The sequence below is a fragment of the Fusarium falciforme genome, chromosome 11 (assembly GCF_026873545.1).
Source record: "Fusarium falciforme chromosome 11, complete sequence".
Classification (NCBI taxonomy): Eukaryota; Fungi; Ascomycota; class Sordariomycetes; order Hypocreales; family Nectriaceae; genus Fusarium; species Fusarium falciforme.
In genome coordinates, this window is record NC_070554.1 from 824,945 (window position 1) to 843,797 (window position 18,853).

General features: G+C 50.9%; 7 protein-coding genes and 1 pseudogene across 8 annotated transcripts, besides 1 other annotated feature; 4 read left to right on the top strand and 4 right to left on the bottom strand.

Annotated features, from left to right (window-relative positions):
• Positions 1–3,242: 3,242 nt before the first annotated feature.
• Positions 3,243–5,490, top strand: NCS54_01316800 (Hypothetical protein; the record flags this gene model as incomplete). Its single annotated transcript, XM_053158375.1, has 6 exons — positions 3,243–3,510; positions 3,565–3,958; positions 4,008–4,059; positions 4,112–4,516; positions 4,573–4,831; positions 4,886–5,490. 6 exons carry the CDS (start codon positions 3,243–3,245, stop codon positions 5,488–5,490), a joined length of 1,983 nt encoding a protein of 660 aa, XP_053014350.1.
• A 195-nt stretch (positions 5,491–5,685) lies between these two features.
• NCS54_01316900 (Zn(2)-C6 fungal-type domain-containing protein) lies at positions 5,686–7,521 on the bottom strand (the record flags this gene model as incomplete). The annotated part of the gene is made up of 3 exons (XM_053158376.1): positions 5,686–7,249; positions 7,300–7,388; positions 7,462–7,521. 3 exons carry the CDS (start codon positions 7,519–7,521, stop codon positions 5,686–5,688), a joined length of 1,713 nt encoding a protein of 570 aa, XP_053014351.1.
• Positions 7,522–8,316: 795 nt separating this feature from the next.
• Positions 8,317–10,289, bottom strand: NCS54_01317000 (annotated as a pseudogene). Its single transcript has 5 exons — positions 10,026–10,289; positions 9,694–9,975; positions 9,286–9,621; positions 9,057–9,237; positions 8,317–9,005 (listed from the first exon to the last, which is right to left on the bottom strand).
• Positions 8,317–10,289: a sequence feature.
• A 732-nt stretch (positions 10,290–11,021) lies between these two features.
• On the bottom strand, positions 11,022–11,948 carry NCS54_01317100 (Hypothetical protein; the record flags this gene model as incomplete). The annotated part of the gene is made up of 1 exon (XM_053158377.1): positions 11,022–11,948. One exon carries the CDS (start codon positions 11,946–11,948, stop codon positions 11,022–11,024), a length of 927 nt encoding a protein of 308 aa, XP_053014352.1.
• A 258-nt stretch (positions 11,949–12,206) lies between these two features.
• On the top strand, positions 12,207–13,347 carry NCS54_01317200 (Hypothetical protein; the record flags this gene model as incomplete). Its single annotated transcript, XM_053158378.1, has 3 exons — positions 12,207–12,582; positions 12,636–12,840; positions 12,891–13,347. 3 exons carry the CDS (start codon positions 12,207–12,209, stop codon positions 13,345–13,347), a joined length of 1,038 nt encoding a protein of 345 aa, XP_053014353.1.
• Positions 13,348–13,998: 651 nt separating this feature from the next.
• NCS54_01317300 (Peptidase-M24 domain-containing protein) lies at positions 13,999–14,685 on the top strand (the record flags this gene model as incomplete). Its single annotated transcript, XM_053158379.1, has 1 exon — positions 13,999–14,685. One exon carries the CDS (start codon positions 13,999–14,001, stop codon positions 14,683–14,685), a length of 687 nt encoding a protein of 228 aa, XP_053014354.1.
• Positions 14,686–14,874: 189 nt separating this feature from the next.
• NCS54_01317400 (Abhydrolase-3 domain-containing protein) lies at positions 14,875–16,088 on the bottom strand (the record flags this gene model as incomplete). Its single annotated transcript, XM_053158380.1, has 2 exons — positions 14,875–15,814; positions 15,868–16,088. The coding sequence occupies 2 exons, from the start codon at positions 16,086–16,088 to the stop codon at positions 14,875–14,877; spliced, it is 1,161 nt and encodes a 386-aa protein (XP_053014355.1).
• Positions 16,089–16,510: 422 nt separating this feature from the next.
• On the top strand, positions 16,511–18,520 carry NCS54_01317500 (Zn(2)-C6 fungal-type domain-containing protein; the record flags this gene model as incomplete). The annotated part of the gene is made up of 3 exons (XM_053158381.1): positions 16,511–16,839; positions 16,893–16,920; positions 16,979–18,520. The coding sequence occupies 3 exons, from the start codon at positions 16,511–16,513 to the stop codon at positions 18,518–18,520; spliced, it is 1,899 nt and encodes a 632-aa protein (XP_053014356.1).
• Between the last annotated feature and the right edge of the window lie 333 nt (positions 18,521–18,853).

Here is an 18,853-nt window from a genome sequence, read left to right on the forward strand (position 1 = left end):
CTCGGCACATAAGGAATGGGTTCATCTTACAGCTTGTCCTTTTCACACAACCAGATGTTGAACATTGCCGCCCAAGTGTGTACGATTTGATTGTTGTAAGTGGGCGAAGGCCAGGCCAAACATGTACAAGCCGACAAGGCCAAACCCTAGGAGGATCATGGGTCCTCAAGCTCCTGACAACAATGGCTCCTCAGCCATGCTATCAGCTACAACACCGAGACCATTTGGTGTCCAACCGAAAATTCACCAGCAGAGATGGATGAGAGCAATGTGACAAGTGAGAGATACAGCTCTCAGCCAGCAATAGCATGCGGCCGTCAGGCAAAAAGGGAAGGCCTGCGAGGTCAAAAACATACAACAGCGGGGATTCGCTGGTCGTCACCGACCCAACTACTAATCCACCCCTCACCGGCTTATCTATGGGAGAGCGGACGGGATCCCGAGTTGTCCGGTGGGTATGGTCGTATGTGCTTGAGAGTGCTGCCGGAAGGGCTCATATGGTGAGTGTGCGAGGTGTGGGAAAGATTCTAAAGCAAAAGATCGATTGATTGTTCCCGAAACTAGCACCCGTCGAGTCGACATTGGCCCTGGTTCGCAGGTGGGTTCTCACCAAATTGGCCTTTCAGTCCCTAGGTAGGTTGCATACTGTCCCGGGTAGATTCATGGTAGCACAAGACCAACATAACAGAGCTGAGCTCCTGACTCACTCAAAGAAACTGAATGCTATGATAGAATAAAGGCTTGAAGTATTATCATAGTCCACGGCAGGTTTAGTTCTATGTATATCAACACATGTATGTGGAAATGTTACGTAGCACAAATTGATGCTTGACCGACTTCTTTTCGAGAAGTTCTTTGCCAATTTCGCTTGACCCACGTTGTGAAAAACTCGATCGATTAGTCATCACTTAACGAGCCGCTATGGCCTCAGGCGCAAAGGAAAAAAGCCGTCAGGGCCCCACAACAAGTCTGTATAAAAAGTCCTTCTCCCTCTGAACTTTTGAACTTTTCTTTCTTTCTTCTTCACGTCGACAATACTTCAGTAAGCCTACCCCTACTGGTGGCCTCCCAACCAACTCTCGCTAACGCCCTTCGCAGGAGAATCATTTCTATAGTATTCGACCTTCTCTTGGTTCTCCAAAAGAGCCACAGATCCCACCCTGGTTGATGAGTGCATATCCTCGACACCCTAGAGTGAATACCTTGGTCCACTCGCTCTGTCTGCAAAGACGGCGGCAGCCGCCTTGAGCGGTTGCTGTATAGAGTTGGTTTTCTCTTGATGATCTCGACCCCAGCAGCGGTCTTGCCTTCGGGCGCGCGGTTGGGGTGGGTGTTGATGGACGTCTGACAGGCGTGTTTCCTTTCTCCTTTTCGTTGCTCTCTAAGGCTTGCCTTGGAAGTGAGGAAGAGTTTGTTGCGGCGGTTACAGAGAGCCGTAGCAGTCAACCGTGGAGAGATGGTCGTATCCACTTCTGCATGTCCTGTCGCGTCTGAGAATCTCCACCATATTATAGAGGCTCAGCGCAAGATTGTGTACCCAGTGACGCCTCAATTCGTGCCTGTAAGCAGCCAAAACACTTAAATGAACTCAGACACATGGATGATCTGATTACCCGTGACAACTCAGTCGATCCCATCTCATTTCACTACCCGGGCCGCCGGCATGTGGTGGACCTGGAGGTTCGAGATGGGTCTCGATGATCTCGGTTACCATGTCAAGAAATCTCTGTTGCCTACTCGTTACCATGGAGAACAGTGCACTGTTTTGACCGCTGTTTGAAAGCAGCCATCTCACCGAGTGAACGAATTGGTCATTGCGGATCTCCAATGCTCAGTGAAGTTACGACCAGTCAAGAATATTCACGAGTCACAACCAACTTTCTCAATGCCTGTGTGTGCTTACACAGTTTTGCGTTCTCACATCCGCCTTCTGTATCAGGGTTACCTATGAGATAGCGCTCTACTCGCACAGCATTACTCCTTAAGATGTGCGCACTGCCTGTTGTTAGACGTGAGAGGATGTGGTGATTTGTGAAGGAAGGAAACTGGGTATGGGACATGTGAAAGCGAATTCGCAACTGTAAAGTGGAGAGTGTTAGCGGGCTGCAGCGAAAAACCCGTTGGCTGGAGCGACATCGTCTCCTGCTTGGGTGCTCTAACAGTGGATCCTTGGTGCAGCACGCGCAATCAAGTCGCGTCTGCTCTTCCGCACGCGCCGCTTTTATACCTTTGGCCTGCGAGCGGGCGACTGGCGGAACTTCCAAAAACGGAATAGCCGCAAATTCTCTCAGTGCGCGTCTGACTTGACGCGTCCACGACACGCTCTTTACGCGGTTCAGCATTCCTCCCGCATGCGTTGAGCCTGCACTACTCAAGAGGCAGATCACCGCTTGGGCTCGTGGGCTCTCCAGATCTTGGAATGGTCTCACCGAAAAAAGGAGGTTTTGGGCTTCGATGTGTGCCCTAGACTAGTTCTGCACCATGCTGCTGGCCAATTTGGTACGTCAATTCTTAAGGACTTTTGCGATCTTGCTCGGTACGCAGCGTGACTGGCAGACTGGCGTAAGCCTTCCTCTATTGCCAGACCTCCCACCCTATAGAGGAGGATTGCACCTGTCTGGGTCGAGATTGGGAGCAGCACAATATTCGGACACTTGGGCCCTCCTGTCCATCCCTGTCTCGAAAAGCCGAAGCCCACCAATTACTGTGAACGGCTCGGGATTGCAGCGTTGGTTTGGTTCCAGAAGCTGGGCGCGTGTCATCGGCATGGGCGAGCTGATCTCATGCATCGACATGCGAGGCTCAAACTCCTCTTGGTTCCATCATTTCGATGAGCCTCATTGAAGTCGTGGACAGCTCATGTAGATCGTCCCTTCGATGTGACCAGGAATTCTTTGCATCAAGATGAAGATGCTTCGTGATTGGCCACCTCGCCAGACAACCAGGCACAGCGCCTTGCAAGGACGCACACTCGCTAATTGCTGACAGGCGCAGCAGCACACAGCCAGAATGGAGCATCTTGATTGGCTCGCTCGCCAAACGCTCACCCCAAGGGACATCACAGCCCTTTGGCAACCATACTCTTGATACTGGCAGCACTGAAGCAGTTGAACTACCGATATATCCACGATATAAATCAGTCATTACCTCTCAATTATTGTCTTGGATATTTCATCTCTTCGATCCAAACACTCCTCCGCTTTATACATCCGTCTAATTAACATCTATCAACACACTGCATTATGAAGCTTCCCTGGCTTCTGTCCCCACTCACTCTCGGGCTGGGAGTTATCGCCCAGTCCTTTGTTTCGCCGCCAACTAATGTCCAAGTCGTGCTCTCCAAGAAATTTCCAGGAGCCAAGATTTCATACAAGCAAGTTCATAACTTGTGCGAGACAACCGAAGGTGTCAAATCCTTTTCTGGCTATGTTAGTCTCCCAAAGGACTTTATCCCTGATGCCAAAGATTGGGACGAGGACATTTCGGGAAACTTCTTCTTCTGGTACTTCGGTATGACATTATCTTGTTAGGAAACTGTTTTTACCTGCTGATCGGCCCAAACAGAGGCTAGAGATGACCCCGAGAATGCGCCCACCTCCATCTATCTTGGCGGAGGCCCTGGGTACACTTCCTTTGATGGCTCATCCGTATTTCCCTGTTACGTGAACCCCGATTCAAACTCGACGACTCTCAACAAACACTCTTGGAACAACCATTCCAATATGCTCTACATCGAACAGCCTCTTGGCACTGGCTTCTCCTACACAAAGATCGAGAACGGCACTTATGATACTCTGACAGGAGAATTTACTCCTGTGGTGGATGGAGAGGCCTTGCCAGAGCTGAACGTTACAAACCTGCATGCCACACTACAGGCCGCCGGTATTGGAGACACGATGAACACTACCAAGACGGCCGCGAGAACTCTTTGGCGGTTTGCACAGGTGTGGTTCAACGAGTGAGCGACCCCTCCAACGAATTCTCCTGTAAAGTGCTAACCATGATAGGTTCCCCGAGAGGGCCAAAAATAACGATGAACTTGCTATCTGGGCAGTATCGGTGAGTGTCATCCATGGCCCTTCTGGTGCCTTACTAACCTACCCCCATTTAGTACGGTGGTCTCTACGCACCCGTTTTTGGTTCTTACTTTATCGACCAGAACAAGAAGATCGAAAAAGGAGATCCTCCGGCCGCCAACTCGACCGTCCTCAACTTGGTTACAGTTGGCTTGTTGAATGCCATGGTGGACATACGTTCTATGGCCTTGGGCTTTCCTGACTTTGCTCTCAACAATACCTACGACCTTCCAGTCTATTCCGAGGAGGTCGCTGAAATGGTACTCGGGAACATCACCGCACCTGATGTCGGCTGTCTCACTCTGGTCGACAAATGCAGAGCTGCTGTGACGCGTGACGACCCAGAAAGCACAGGAACCAACAACCATGTCAACGAAATCTGTCTCAAGGCAATGGGAGTATGCTTCGGCGCGGTTACGATTTATGACGAAGTATCACCCGTTGGTCTCCCACATATGAGAAAACACAAGATAAATTGCTAACTGGGACACTTTAGTATCATCATTTTGACATCACTTTGAACAAGTACGCTTCATTTCCTACCGAGTATGAAACGGCCCTGTTCAACCAGCCCTGGGTGCAACAAGAGCTAGGCGTGCCTTTGAACTACACGCGAGGCAATAATGAGATTGAGGCTGCCTTCCTTGGACGGACTGGCGACATGGTTCGCTATGGCCTTGAGTACATTGGCCATCTTCTCGAGAACGGAGTGAACGTTGCTATGATCAACGGAGACAGGGACTTCCGCTGCAATTGTGAGTTCTCGGTTAATCCAAGTGCCTGGAATAAACTGACAAGAGTTTGCACAGGGTTTTCAGGGGAAAACGCCTCCTTGAGCATTCCATTCTCCGAAGCTCACCAGTTCGCCGCTGCTGGATATCAACCCATCATGACTAACGCCTCCCACGAAGGAGGCTTCGTTCGTGAATACGGCAATCTCTCATTCTCACGGGTGTTTCAGGCCGGCCACAGCACGGGAGGTTACCAGCCTGAGACCGTGTCTGCAATCTTTGAGAGGGCAATGTTCAGATCTGATGTTGCCACTGGCGATATTAAACTGGCCAAGACCCCTAACTACGCATCCAAAGGAAAGGCAAGTGTAAGGGACGTCAAGAGCGAGTTGCCTGAGTTGATTGAGAATATCTGCTATGTCTTGCAACCTGGCGATACCTGCACACCTGAGCAGCTAAAGGCCCTGAAGCAGGGCACTGCCGAGACTGAAGACTGGGTTGTAGTGAAGCCGGCCGGTACGAAGGGGGAACGTGTGATGGAGGGTAAGGGTGCTGATGGAGAGAAAAACAGCTCCAAAGGATCCAACCAAGATGGAAGCCAGACGACGACATCCGGTGGCGTTCGGCTAACCGATAGCCTGGCCTTCGCTTTTCTCCTGGTGGCGGTGATGGCCATTGTTTGAGGGAAAACAGTTTCCCTCCTGAGTCATTTTTGCTGGGCTGTTCTGGTCTGGGGATAGAGGGCGAACTTGGGCTTTGGGTTAGATTTAGCATCGTTATTTTCAGTAATAGGGGCAGTGATATTTGTATATTACTAGAAAGTCTCGTGTTGTACCGCTCATTTTCAGTTACTCCTATCTGTTCAGATCTCGTCTATACTAAAAGTGCACCGTCAACTCTCTCACCGGCCCATGCAAGTCGGTGTCATTGCTCGGACACATCAGGAGGCGAAGCTTAGCTCGCCGCTTGTTATACAAAGTGGCGGCATATACCTCTTTCACTCGCTTGTCTTCTGGTATCATCGGTGCATCGTCCCAACTGACGCTAGCATGAAGATTGAATGAGGGTTTGGACCAAGCACTCCAGGGGATAGTCAGCGAGGTAGGATCCAACAAGGAGGGCACGTAGTCTCGAGAATTGATGGGCCCCAGTGATTCTTCCTCCACTGCTACGATCGTACCGAGGCCCTGGGCAGTGGCGTCGCTCCTCCACATGCCTTCGACTCTGTTGGTCTTTAGAAGCATCCTAAGGGCGGCATGTCGCAGAGAGTGGTGGCGACAGCGGTGTGTGACCAAGAACAATGGAATGACCAAGCCGGGCTCAAGGCTAACCCTGACTGTGTTCTTCCCATTTGTTCTCTTGTGAAGTGTCGCTGCGAGTCGGATTGCGTACTCGAAGTACCCCAGCAACGAGTCGTAACGAGTTTCGGGACCAAAGGCAGTTGCTCGAATGAGTATCCGAAGAGTGACATGGTACAGGCGGAGTGAGAGCCTGGTAGTATTGTCGTCATACGTAGGCGGAGTGTTTGAACCTTCGTATATGGCCATGTTGGTCTCCCACTGGACAAGTCGTCTGATAAAGCCGTCCACCTTTGTGAGCCAAGGACCGTACTTCATCGTCTCGCGGAACAAGCCACTTTCAAGTAGAAAGAAGGCTCTGGAGATACTGAAGAGCTCTGAACTGAGGTCCTCGTAGGAGCTTGGCGGAATAGATGGGATCTCGAGAAAGTGATTCAGATCAAACGCCGCTGTAGATTCGTTGTATGGATATGGTGACGCTGAGTCACTGAAGGTCATGGCTTGAAGGTCGACCCTCATGACAGAGCCGCCGAGGATATCGAGGCTCTTACCGTGCGCGACGTCTCTAGAAACGATCCCAAGGCCGGCCATGACATGTGTGTGCATCTCTCCCCAACGTCCAAGCATATTCGCAGAAGCTGCGAGGGCAAGCGACAAGCTGACGACTTTGGCAGACGAGTTCAAGTCCTTGGCAAGAGCCATGGCCTTTCCGTAGTGTGTAATGGCGCGAGTAGAAAGCTCTTCGATATCCGTGTTGCCCTTTGCAGCTGCAGCTGGAGCCTCTGTCCTCTGATGAAGGGCCCCTAATGCGATCGCCGCATGCCATATAGCAGGTTCGCCGTGTGCCAACTGCAAGACGCTCTTCTGCCAGAAACTCGACGGAAACAAGCTGCATGTGCTGGGGACAGTGACAGTGCGGAAAAAGGCAAAGTAGCTTGGGTCATCTGACGATATTGGTCTGGACGGAGGGGCTTGAGTAAGGGCCCGTGAGACAGGGCCAATTACAGACAGTTGCTTGACAGCTTCGACAAGCTGTCGGCGTGGCATGAAGCTTTCTTCGGAGAGATAGCCGTCGCAGACACGCTTGGTGGACTGGCACCTCTTGCACTGCGGCTTTGCCTCGTCGCATTTTACACGACGGATTCTGGCCTGGTGTCAGTGATGGCGCTGTAGAGTCATATAAGATGGACCTACCTGCAGGTGATGCAGCCCTTCTTTGACCTGGCCATGAGATAGTCAGCTGCTGAGCGAAGGAAGCTAATAGGTTGTGAAGGATGCTCGTTCTAGGCTGAAGTTGAAGAAGATACGTCTTGACTCAGCCCTACCAGCATTCAGCGACGTTTTAACAAGTCACACCCTCAAGTCTGTGCCGTCTGGGGGCGCGCAAGGATCACGCAGGGGCCCTGGTCCAGGCATGTCAGAGTTTAGCATGAAGCAGATACGAAGAGTACGAGGACCAGGGTTCTAAACCCTTTTCGGCCATTCCCGAGCAGTGTAATAACTGATGAATTATTGAGCTTGGAGGGACCGAGCTTGGTCCTAACAACTTGAGAGCATTCGTCTATTAGGTGCACTTTGAGGAACCATAAGAACGCATAAACTGTTTGAAATAAACAACGTAGGGATGAATAACCGTTTATGGAACTAACCACATCAACCAATACTCGTAAACCAACCAACCCCCGGGGAGAGAATCCTGTGCTGTGGGTGACCAGGCAAGGATATGTATGACAGGTCTCACAGCTCAACACCGATCACACCCTGACCATGTTGCAATAGGTGCGAGCTGATAAGGTGATTCTCCTCCTTGAGCTAGCAAAAAGAAACCTCCAGCGGGCAAAAACATACAACAGCGGGTATTCGCTAATCGTCACCGACTTAACTACTAATCCGCCCCTTATTAGCTTATCTATGGGAGAGCGGACGGGATCCCGAGTTTTCTAATAGGTATGGTCGTATGTGATAGCTTGGATACCTGATTTTGCTTATAATGGGCTTGAAAGCTCAAAGATTTAAGTCGATTGGCGCCTGAGCCTGGGAGTTCACTTGTCAAGTGTGGTGGTGGGTGAGGCAAGCCATTCTTCAAAGTGGAGCGGATACTTGAGGTATTCATCGACTTGTTACTAATGACTTGGGATTGTTCTGAAAACGCCTTGTTTACTACTATTACAGACCTGAAGTATTGCGAACCCCCCTTTGATCTATTCTTGTTCACTTTTCGCTCCCTGACTTGTCCATGCCCTCCTCCCCACCCTCCTGCCTCTGCTTTCCAACATCCTTCTTCACACTTAGCCACTCCATCGATAACGCGCCGAGCATGGTCAAGCACACCAGAATCAATCCTACCCGGAAGACGGTTCGAATTGATTCGTTGTAAGCGACCAGGACCGTCGTTTTGATCGATGGCGGTAAATGTGTTAGGGAAGTTGCGCCAGAGTTCAGAATGTTTTCGGCACTGAATCCTGGGACGGACGACAAACGATGAAGAAGCTGGTTGTTGATCATGTTCTGAGCCACCGAGACAAAGATCGTTCCACCTAACAACTGAGAGAAGAACATGAGGGAGGCGCCAATGGGGATATCCTTCTTTGTCAACACGGTCTGAGCAGCGAGGTTCGGAGCCTGAGAGACAGAACCCATGCCCCAGCCGTAAAGGATTTGATAGCCGATCAACTTGGGTGTAGAAGTATCGACGTGTAGCGTGGTTAATAGGCCAGCACCGACACTCATGAAGCACACTCCAAGAATCATGAAGGGTGTGTAGTAGCCGATACGCTTCACAAGTATGCCCGTTGAAAGAGACGCTACTACCACAGAGAGTACGGTAGGGAGAATGCGGAAACCTGAGTCTACCGCCGAGACTCCCTGAATGGCTTGGAACCATATGGGCAAGTAGTAGGCTGGGTCTGAGTTAGTAGAGGCCTGGCTAATCGGATTACTGGAGAACTCACTAAAGATCATCATCTGCGAGCCTATGCAGAGTGTTGCGAAGAAGCCGGCTGCGATGCTGCGCTGCATAAAGATTCTGGGTGGTATGGTAGCCGTTTTTGGTAGAAAGACTTGGACCATGGCGAAGCCCAGCAGCAGGAGACCGGCAAGAGCAAGGAGAACGATAACGCGCCCATCGTTCCACTGGATGATCAATCAGACCCTGATATTGCTTTGGACCTTTGTACTTACTGCATGTACCAACCCGCCCCATTGAAGTGCCAGAACCAAGCAGACAGTACCTGGTATGAAGAGAACTGTGCCATAGATATCCAACTGCAAAATCTTGGACTTGAGAGAGAGCTTTGTCTTGTCCTGGTCAGGAATATTGAGGAGAAGCTGTATCACAACCATGGCCACTCCTCCAAGAGGGAGATTGATATAGAAGCACCATCTCCAGGTGACTTTGGAAGTGAATACTCCTCCAAGCAACGGCCCAACAACAGATGCAGTGCCAAAAACGGCACCGAACATGCCTTGGTATAGTGGGCGTTTGTGTAACGGAACGGAGTGGACAATCACGACCATCTGGGTGCAGTGAGAATTTTAGAAATCTTGATAATAACTCCGGGCGACAAAGGGTTCCTTGATAACACTTACCACGCCGGTCATGATACCCGCCGCTCCCAAGCCCGCAATGGCCCGGCCAATGATGAAGACGGTCGAGTTTGGTGCTGCGCCGCAGATAGTAGAGCCGATCTCAAAGAGTAGGATTACGGACAAGAGTGTCCTCTTGATGCTCAAAAACGAGTAGATCTTTCCAAAAAGAAGCTGAAAGGCGCATAGTGTCAGAAGATAGGCAGAGCCGTACCACCCGATATCAGTAACAGCGTTGAAGTCATCCGTGATTTGGGGAATGGCTGTCGTGATAATCAGTCTATCCTATAAGTTGTTAGTTCCAGTGCCTCTATTCGTGATACGGGTCGGCTCACCAAAGAAACAAGAAACATTGCAGCAAAGACAGAGGTGATGAGTAAACCGAGCCTTAGACCGGAAGGATATGTTGGCTCTTCGGGAGTAGTCTGTGTGGGTGTAGTGCTTGGAGCATCATTTGTATCGGGTGTCGCTGGTTCGGAAATGGCTGTGGTTCCATTGCGGTCGAGAGATCCAGGGACTGGTTTATCTCTCTTCTTATTTCCAAAGAACATTGCGTCAGGCTTGAAGGAAAAGTTGTAATACTCGCTGTGATGAAGAGGCTAGGTAGGGAGGCGCGTAGACTTTGGCTGCCGAAGTGCTGACTCTCTGGTGGGGTGAAGAAAGAGATCAAGATCTTAAAGAAAGACCACATTAATAAGTAAATCATTAATGGAGGGCCCCGACCTTCTGCTGGTACGATCGTAAAGGGGAGAAAGGCGCCCGAGGTGGATCGGCCCCGAGTGCCGAGAGCCCCGATTGCGTCTCGGGCCCGAAAGCTCCCAAATAGGGAAGGGGACTTTACCTCTCTGATTTGACCGTAACCCATTTTCATTCGATTTTCATTCGATTTTCATCCGATTTTAATCTGATTGTTATTCGAATTTGATTCAAATGTAACTCGATTCTCCTACAGGCTACCAGTGATTCACTGCCATGGCGGCCTCCAGTGCCATCTCTTTCTATGCAGGACTTTCGTGACACACTAGCAACCCAACCCTCCTATTCATATCGCGCTTTCATAGATATCTAGGCTAAAAAATAATGTTTAATTTCCACGGCTCAAGGCTCGGCCGGTGCCACACGCTCGGCCAGCCCCGAATCAGTGCATGGCTCCATCTGATGGAGTGGTTCAGGCCTGTTACACGGAGTGCCCTTTGCCCGCCTGACGCGTAGCTACACTTCAGTACTGAAAGGTGCGCCTTATCGTAATATATGAGACTGAAGACAGCACGATTAGGCGTAGCAAGGATGGCAATGCTAATGTATTATGAGGTATTCACCATATTATTACATCATTTGCTCAGCGCAAGCGACGCCGCGCATTCAACAGCAAATCCAAAGCTTCTCGCGTACCATCCCGGACCCCAATAACTCAACTCAAGATTATGCGGCGCAGCCCTAATGATGCTCGTGTCTATCCTGGTGCTCATGGGCAAGGCCGCGACAATATCCTTGAGATGCTCATCCGTAGCAACCCAATAATGATCCTTCTCAGCAATTGCAACCATGATGGGCGCGGTGACCTTGGCACCCCATTTCTCCTTCCATGTGGGAAGCCACGACGCTTTCAACGCGACAATCTCATCGAAGGGCATGGCGTGGTCGATTCGTTGTGACTGGGCGTACACCTGCTCGTCGGCTGTTCCTGGTAGCAGTAGAGTACTATCCTTGACCTGAATAGGGATGTTGATATGCGTAGGGGGAGGGTTCGGCTGCGCAGTATGGCCACCAGTGGGTTTTAGGAGAGAGCCAAAGCCAGATATAACGATGCCTCCCAATGGGTAAGTTGCGCTCTTAGAGCCAGTTGCATGCAGTGAAGCCCCTACAAGGGCACCGTTAACACCGAGACTATGACAATGCAGGACAATGCTGTTGCAGTCATTTGGAACTCCGAATTCCTTCCATAGGGCTGGGAGGATGTATTGATGCAGCTTGGTGCCCCATTCTTCAGGGAAGCTGGATCCTTCTGGGATGGGCGTGACAGGAGTTGAATCAACGTATCCAGGACGGTCAATGGCCACAAACGGAACTGACAGAGAGTCGCTTGTCAAACTGGCCGTGTAATCGGGAGTAGCGTCAAAGTATCCGCTGTTATAGCAGCCACCGTGAAGGCCAACGACCAGTGGGCAGTACTTTGGCCTGGACGGCTGTTGTGCGGGAATATGGCGTATTCCCGACACGGTGGTGTTGTCAGCAAGGACAAGCTTGAAGGCGTCCATGGTAAATATTCCGACAAGTGCTTCTGTGATGTTGCACAAGTTCGCCGATCGATAGCCTCGTCTCACCAAGAACGATAAATTACGCAGATTAAGCGAGACTAGAGTTGCTGACAAATAATCCACCACTGGAATGCGCTGATAATGGCCCCGTTGTTGCGGTCTGGCCCCATCGGATGTGACGGTCCAACTCTAACCTTCACATCCTCCTTGGCCTTTCCAGACTCAGTGGAGATCGGCAATAATAGTTGCAATCCCATAATGTCAGAGGCCGAGAGACAAGAATCTCCCCCGTCGACAGAGGGAGAAGCAGCAGCACAAGACGTGCCTCGCGACCCGCACATCGACGTGGATGATGCACCCGCAGATGAGGGGTACGCAACCGACGCGCAGTCGACCACCTCGACGTCGATAGCCTCCAGCGTGCGAGACTATCAGTTTGAGAATAGTCGCAGGTACCACAAGTTCAAGGAAGGCCTGTATCAGTTCCCGAATGATGTGCCCGAGCAGGAGCGGGAGGACATGAAGCACACCGTCGCTGTCCACCTGCTGGGCGGCAAGCTGCATAATGCGCCGCTCAAGGACCCGCAAAAGATAGTAGACATTGGCACAGGAACGGGCAGCTGGGCGATCGACAGTGCGCCATGAGTTGATCCAGTGTCTAAAACACATGCTGACTAGTTTCTTCAGTGGGCGACGAGTATCCAGGTGCTGAAGTCATTGGCATCGACCTGAGCCCTATTCAACCGCCTTGGGTTCCTCCAAATGTCAGATTCCTCGTTGATGACGCCGAGGCGCCTTGGCTCTTTGGCCAAGACTCGCTAGACTTGGTCCACATGCGAAACATGTCGACGGCAATCAAGGATTGGGATACGCTCCTTGGGCAGGCATACAGGTACATCCGAAATACCCTTGAAAGCAGCACAGCTGACATGTCACTTTCAGCAACCTTAAGCCTGGTGGTTGGATCGAGCTGCCCGAATTTCGCTGGGTATATGGCTGTGACGATGGAACCATGCACCCTGACTACACGCCCCCAAAGATGGTGGCCAACATTAAGGAGGGATTGGCCAAGTTTGGGGTTGACATGCACGCGTCCGAGAAAAATGAGGAGAGAATAAGGAAAGCAGGTTTTGTCAACGTCCGACACCAGATCAAAAAGGTACCCGTCGGACCGTGGCCCAAGGACCGCAGCCTCAAGACTATAGGCCTCTACAACAGGAGCATCATTTACGATGGTCTGCAGGCCATTACTATGGGGCCTTTTACTCGAGGCCTGGGTTGGACGCCTGAGGAAGTAGAGGTCTTTCTTGTCAAGGTGCGGAAGGACTTGATGGATTCTTCTGTGCACTCTTATGTGCATTTCCATTCTCTGTGTGCACAGAAGCCGAAGGCAGCCTGATGAATTGACTTCAAATGCCCAGATTGACATGTATATTGAGAAATTCTTACCCCCTCTTTGTTCAGGTGATACGGGGCATGGATGTAAACCGTATGCAAGCCGTCCGAGGAGGGCCTCTGGGCAGAAAAGGTCACCTTGACAGCAGAACATGTCAACCTTAACCTGTAGTGACACGTCAGAGTGAAACAAGGACCCTTGAATATCCTAAATTTATCATTCAAGCCGTCCCGCGCTACTACTAACTAAAACCGGAGATCTTCGCTGGCAACAGGACAAACACTGGCTGAACGACCATCTGCTGTAACATGTCAGCTATCACCAACCTCAACCGCCTCTATATCGCTGACTCAGTGCAGGCCACGTAGGTTTCTCAATGATGCCACAGCGTCAATTGTGCATGTGCAACGTTCAAAGATCCAATCACGTCCCTCGGTCAGTTGCCGCGCCCTCTCCCAACAAGCCACGGAACCCGTTCCGCCGAAAACTCACTCATCGTTCCGCAATGTCTCGGCCTCAACTAGTTACGTCAGCCCACGATGCACCTATTGACAAATGAGTCACCGCTATTTGTCTAGAAAAGCCCGGCCTAGTTCCGTCTACTCTTTGTTCTGTCCACTCTTGTTCTGTCAATTACAAACCTCAACTTTCACCATGTCTGTCGAAACCGAACGCGCCGCATCTCTCGTGGATGCTCAGAGAAAGGCAATTGAGCTTTTCAACGAGATTGAGCGAGACCTCATTCGCCCTGGCATCAGCGAGAAGGAACTCAACGACAAGATTCATGCTTTGGGAACTGAGCGCCATGGAGTGAGGACACATTGGCACAAGCGAGTCATTCGAAGCGGACCCAACACATTGAAGCCATTCGAGGAGAATCCCCCAGACCGAATCATCGAGGAGGATGACATCCTCATTGTCGATCTTGGACCTGTGTTTGAGGCGTGGGAAGCAGACTTTGGACGCACATATGTCCTCGGCGATGACCCCCACAAGATCAAACTCCGCGATGCACTCCAGCCCATCTGGGTAGACGTCAAGGCGAAATACGACAAGAACCCGGATATGACGGGAGAGGAGCTCTACAAGATTGCTTCTGCCGCTGCTGAGAAGGAGGGCTTCACATTTGGTGCCCCCATTGCGGGCCATCTAGTGGGGTCGTTCCCGCATGAACGCATTCCTCGCGACAAGATCAGCTTGTACATCGCCGATGGGAACAACAACTCGATGAACTCGACTGGAAAGGATGGGCACAAAAGGCATTGGATTCTCGAGATTCACCTTCATGACAAGGAACGTGGGTTCGGAGGCTTCACTGAGCAGCTTCTGACAGCAGAGTAAGAGTAATGGATGATGGGACAGGATGGGGAAAGGAACCAGTTGGGGTTCAACACTCCAAAAGAATGCTCAGAGATATAAAGTTATCGTTTGTGGTAATAGGTTGTATTGATACAGGAGGATGGATCTATTCAACTTGCATCTCATACAGGAATCCAATGACTAACATCAGTGCACGGGCCTTGACGAGATTCACGCAGCCTGCTTAAACGGCCCAGGGAATAACCATTCCGCAATGAGCTTCTGGCTGTGCTTGGCTTTAGGTTCAGCATCCAAGGCATGAACTTTGTCCCTGTGCACCGACTCCATCTGTTTGTGGTGATCAAAGCTGTGGACCTGATCCGGAACAAGCAGCCACTTGTAGCTTCCATTCTCCCTTGAATCCTCGAAGCAGTAATTTTCGTCATCAAGAATGAGCTCCCCAACAGGAGCTGGTTCATCCTTGCCCACTCTCACCTCACCAACAGGACGACCAGCTAAGCCACAAATCATCCTGTGTGAGTCACCCACGAGCATGTCGAGCTCACAAGCAATCATGAAGACATATGGAGGCAAGGCATCCTTCGAAGCGTAGATGGGGCTCAGGAGGGGATCCTGTAGATCTTGACCATGTGGGATATAAGCCCAGTCAAAGATTGGAGAGAGGCGCAGCAGCCAATCTGTAGGTCGAGCACGAAAACCTCCTAGCGAAGGTTTGTATCTCCGCGTCTGAGTCTTGTAATTGCGATCGATAGACATATCCACGGGCGCATACAATGAGATGATGGCCTTGATGCGACGAATGCCATCTCCACTGCCGCACATGCTGGGGAGAGTGGATACGGAGAGTGCAAGGTTACCACCAGCTGAGAAGCCTGCGATGGCAACTCGATCTTTATCGATTGGGAGCGACGAGTCAGACAGTGCTGCTAGGATAAGCTGCTCCAGGTCGTATATGGCTGTTGGAAAGCGAGCACTAGGGGCCTTGGGGTAGTCCAAGGCAATGACCAAGACAGAGTAAGTATCGGAGAAATAGCGATTCCAGGCATCGTCATTTTGAGGGTTGCCCATGACGAAGCCGCCTCCGTGAACTGTGAATAGTGTCGGAAGATTCTGGCCAGAACTGCCATGGTAGGACTTTGGCATGAACACCCTGGACGGCATGAGCTTCAGAGTTTATGTGCCGCATATTTGCAGATCCTTTACCTGATAGGAAGCTTTGGACGGCATGGATAGGATTTGGTAGAGTTGGGCGGATCGTTCGGCTTGGAGGCCAATCTGGCCTTCATCGATGTAACACGTTGACCAGCTCGATTGATATAGTAGAGCAAGTATGTAAAAATCGTGTAATAAATAGTAGTTAAAGTAGGTGGAGGTTCATTAAACTGGCTTCGAGCCGAGTCCAAATCACTGGGGGAGCTTGCCATGTTGTCGAGATTGTACTAGGGGCGAGCCGACGACCCAGAGGCTCAATGCGATATCAAAGGTTCACTGGGAGAAGCAGAGACGTCAGAAAGAGGACAGATGGTTCAGTCTAGCTTCAGTAAGCACACTTCATCTTGAGATTAGTGCCTTCAGCCCGACGCCTCGCCTGGTCAACAAGCCACGGAGCCCGACTCTGAGACATCAGCACGTGTTCGGGACCTTCGGGGGCCGAGACAAAGTACGCTAGACCAGATTCGATGCCGAGAGGTCCGAAGCCCTCGAGCTCTCCGCTCTCTCTTGGCCGAAGACATGAGATCATGCGAGCTTCACTGTATCTGAGAAGAGAGTTCTAGAGACTGACAATAGCCCGAATTTTAGCAAAAACTCGAATGTTAGCTCTGCAAAACCTCAACCCTCGGACATCATGTCACCCACACCACCAGCTACCCCAGGCCTTCACAAGAACGCCTGTTCCCTCTGCGCTCGCCGCAAAGTCAAATGCGACAAAAAAGACCCCTGTTCCAACTGTCTCAAGGCGCAGACGCAGTGCTCATACGAGACCCCAGCTCCACCTCGCCCTCGGAAGAGGGCTGCCGACCAAGATCTGCTGGCCCGATTGGCTCAGTACGAGGATCTGATGCGGAAGCACAACGTCGACTTTACTCAGCATGCTAATATCTGGGTTCCTTGTGGCCTAGAAGGGGGCATGAAAATTGGTGGCTCGCCCGCACAAGACGCTCCCCAAGAAGAACTGTGAGCTAGTATTCCATAAGATTGCTTAAGTAGTACACTGACTCGGTTTCTAGATGTCTATGGTCAAATCTGAGCCCAGAGGTATGACATAGTACTCCTGACTCTTGAACCGCCTCATACTAACATTTCCGCAAACAAGCTCAAATATCCTTCTGTCCAAAATCTGCGTCATAAAGACGACCCATTCCTTCATCCCACACCCTCACTCCAGCTGATGCTGCCTGATACGCACCCCAAGCTTCACGAGTTACATCCAGAGCCTAGACACATCTATCGTTTCTGGCAGATCTTTGTCGAGACTGTCAACCCTCTCACCAAGATTATACATGTGCCAACTCTGCAGCAGCGTATCATGGATGCAAGCTGGGACCTTGCTCATATTCCCAAGCCCTTGGTAGCTATCTTGTTTGCCATGTACACTAATGCTGTCACATCAATGTCCTCAAATGACTGTCAAGCCTCCATTGGCGCAAGTAGGGACACTTTGCTGACACGTTACCGAACTGCAACTGTTCAGGCTCTCATGGAGGCCGAGTTCCTGACATCAAGAGAGTTTGAGGTCCTCCAAGCCCTTGTTCTATTCCTCCTCGCAGACCCAGAATCCGAACTGTGTTCGACTCTAACCGCAACCGCCATTCGGTTAGGCCAGAAGATGGGTCTGCATCGTGAGAATGCAGATCCTAAAATCCCCTTTTTCGAGAGGGAGATGCGAATTCGGCTCTGGTGGCAGTTGCGTGGCCTCGATGCAAGAGTGCGCGCTGTCTCGATCCCAGGGATCAAGCTGCCAACATCAGAATGCGGCGACGTCCGTCCTCCACTGAACATCAACGACGCTGATCTACACCCCAACATGACGGAGCCTCCAACTGAACACAAGGGGCCGACTGAAATGTTGTGCGTGTTGATGAAGTATCAAGTCACTCACTGGCTTCGATCCTCGCCCAAGGCGGCCAAGTTTTTTGAGAACATCAGCCACGGACCAATTAAAGGCAAGATATCGATGGAGTCGCAAGACGAGGCAATAAACGAGCTCGAAGGCATTTATCAAGAAAAGTTCTTGCGCCATTTGGATAAACGAATACCTCTACACGGCGTAACTGATGCCATGGCCCGGCTTGCCATTGCTCGCCTGCGGTTCAAACTTCACCATCCACGGGGCCGAGCCATGGGTGGCAAGGATGTGTATTTGGCTAAGAAAGAGAGCGATTTGCTCTTCGACTCAGCCGTTACGTTGCTGGAGCTGTCCAGCTATGGCATTTGCAGCAAATTCTCATCGCATCTGTTTACGCACTTGACTCACTGGTCTCAGATGGACGCCTACATCTATATTCTTAGCGAGCTACGATGTCGATGCACAGGTGATCAGGTGATGAAAGCATGGAAGTTGGTTGGGGACCTTTACACCGAACATCCAGAGGTAGTGAGCGACACCGAGAATGCTCTTTTCAGGGCGCTTGGTGACTTGACCCTTCAGGCTTGGGAGGTATATAGAAAGGAAGTGGCACTGGACCAAGGAGTTCCACCATCCTTCATTCAACTGCTCTGGAGCAAGAGACATGATGAACTTGAGCAAAGTATGCAAGCACCTTCAGCGCCTGACGTCGGGGATCTGGGTGGTCTGGGGCTGATTGATGATAACAACTTTAACTGGGAGTACTGGGACGACTTGCTGCGACTGTAGATAAAACACAAGTAATCGCTCAATTAATGAGATGAGAAATCCTCTGAGGGAGTTGATGTACGAAGAATCTCCATTGTTGGGTGAAGAGTGTGATGCGAGGAGGCCATCGCGACCGGTTCACAGAGATTGATCACCAGGTCGCTAACGGGGTGCTCGTTTTCGCACGGAGAGGGAGGCAACCGTTTCTAGTCGATTGGCTGTTTTTGTTAGTTTTCCGTTTCTGTTCCCCTCCAGTATCCTCCGTTATCACTCTCCGTTACCATTCTCCGTTCCGTCCATGGCTACCGTTTTGCCATATCTGCCTTTATGCCCCGCCGTACTCATGCACATCGC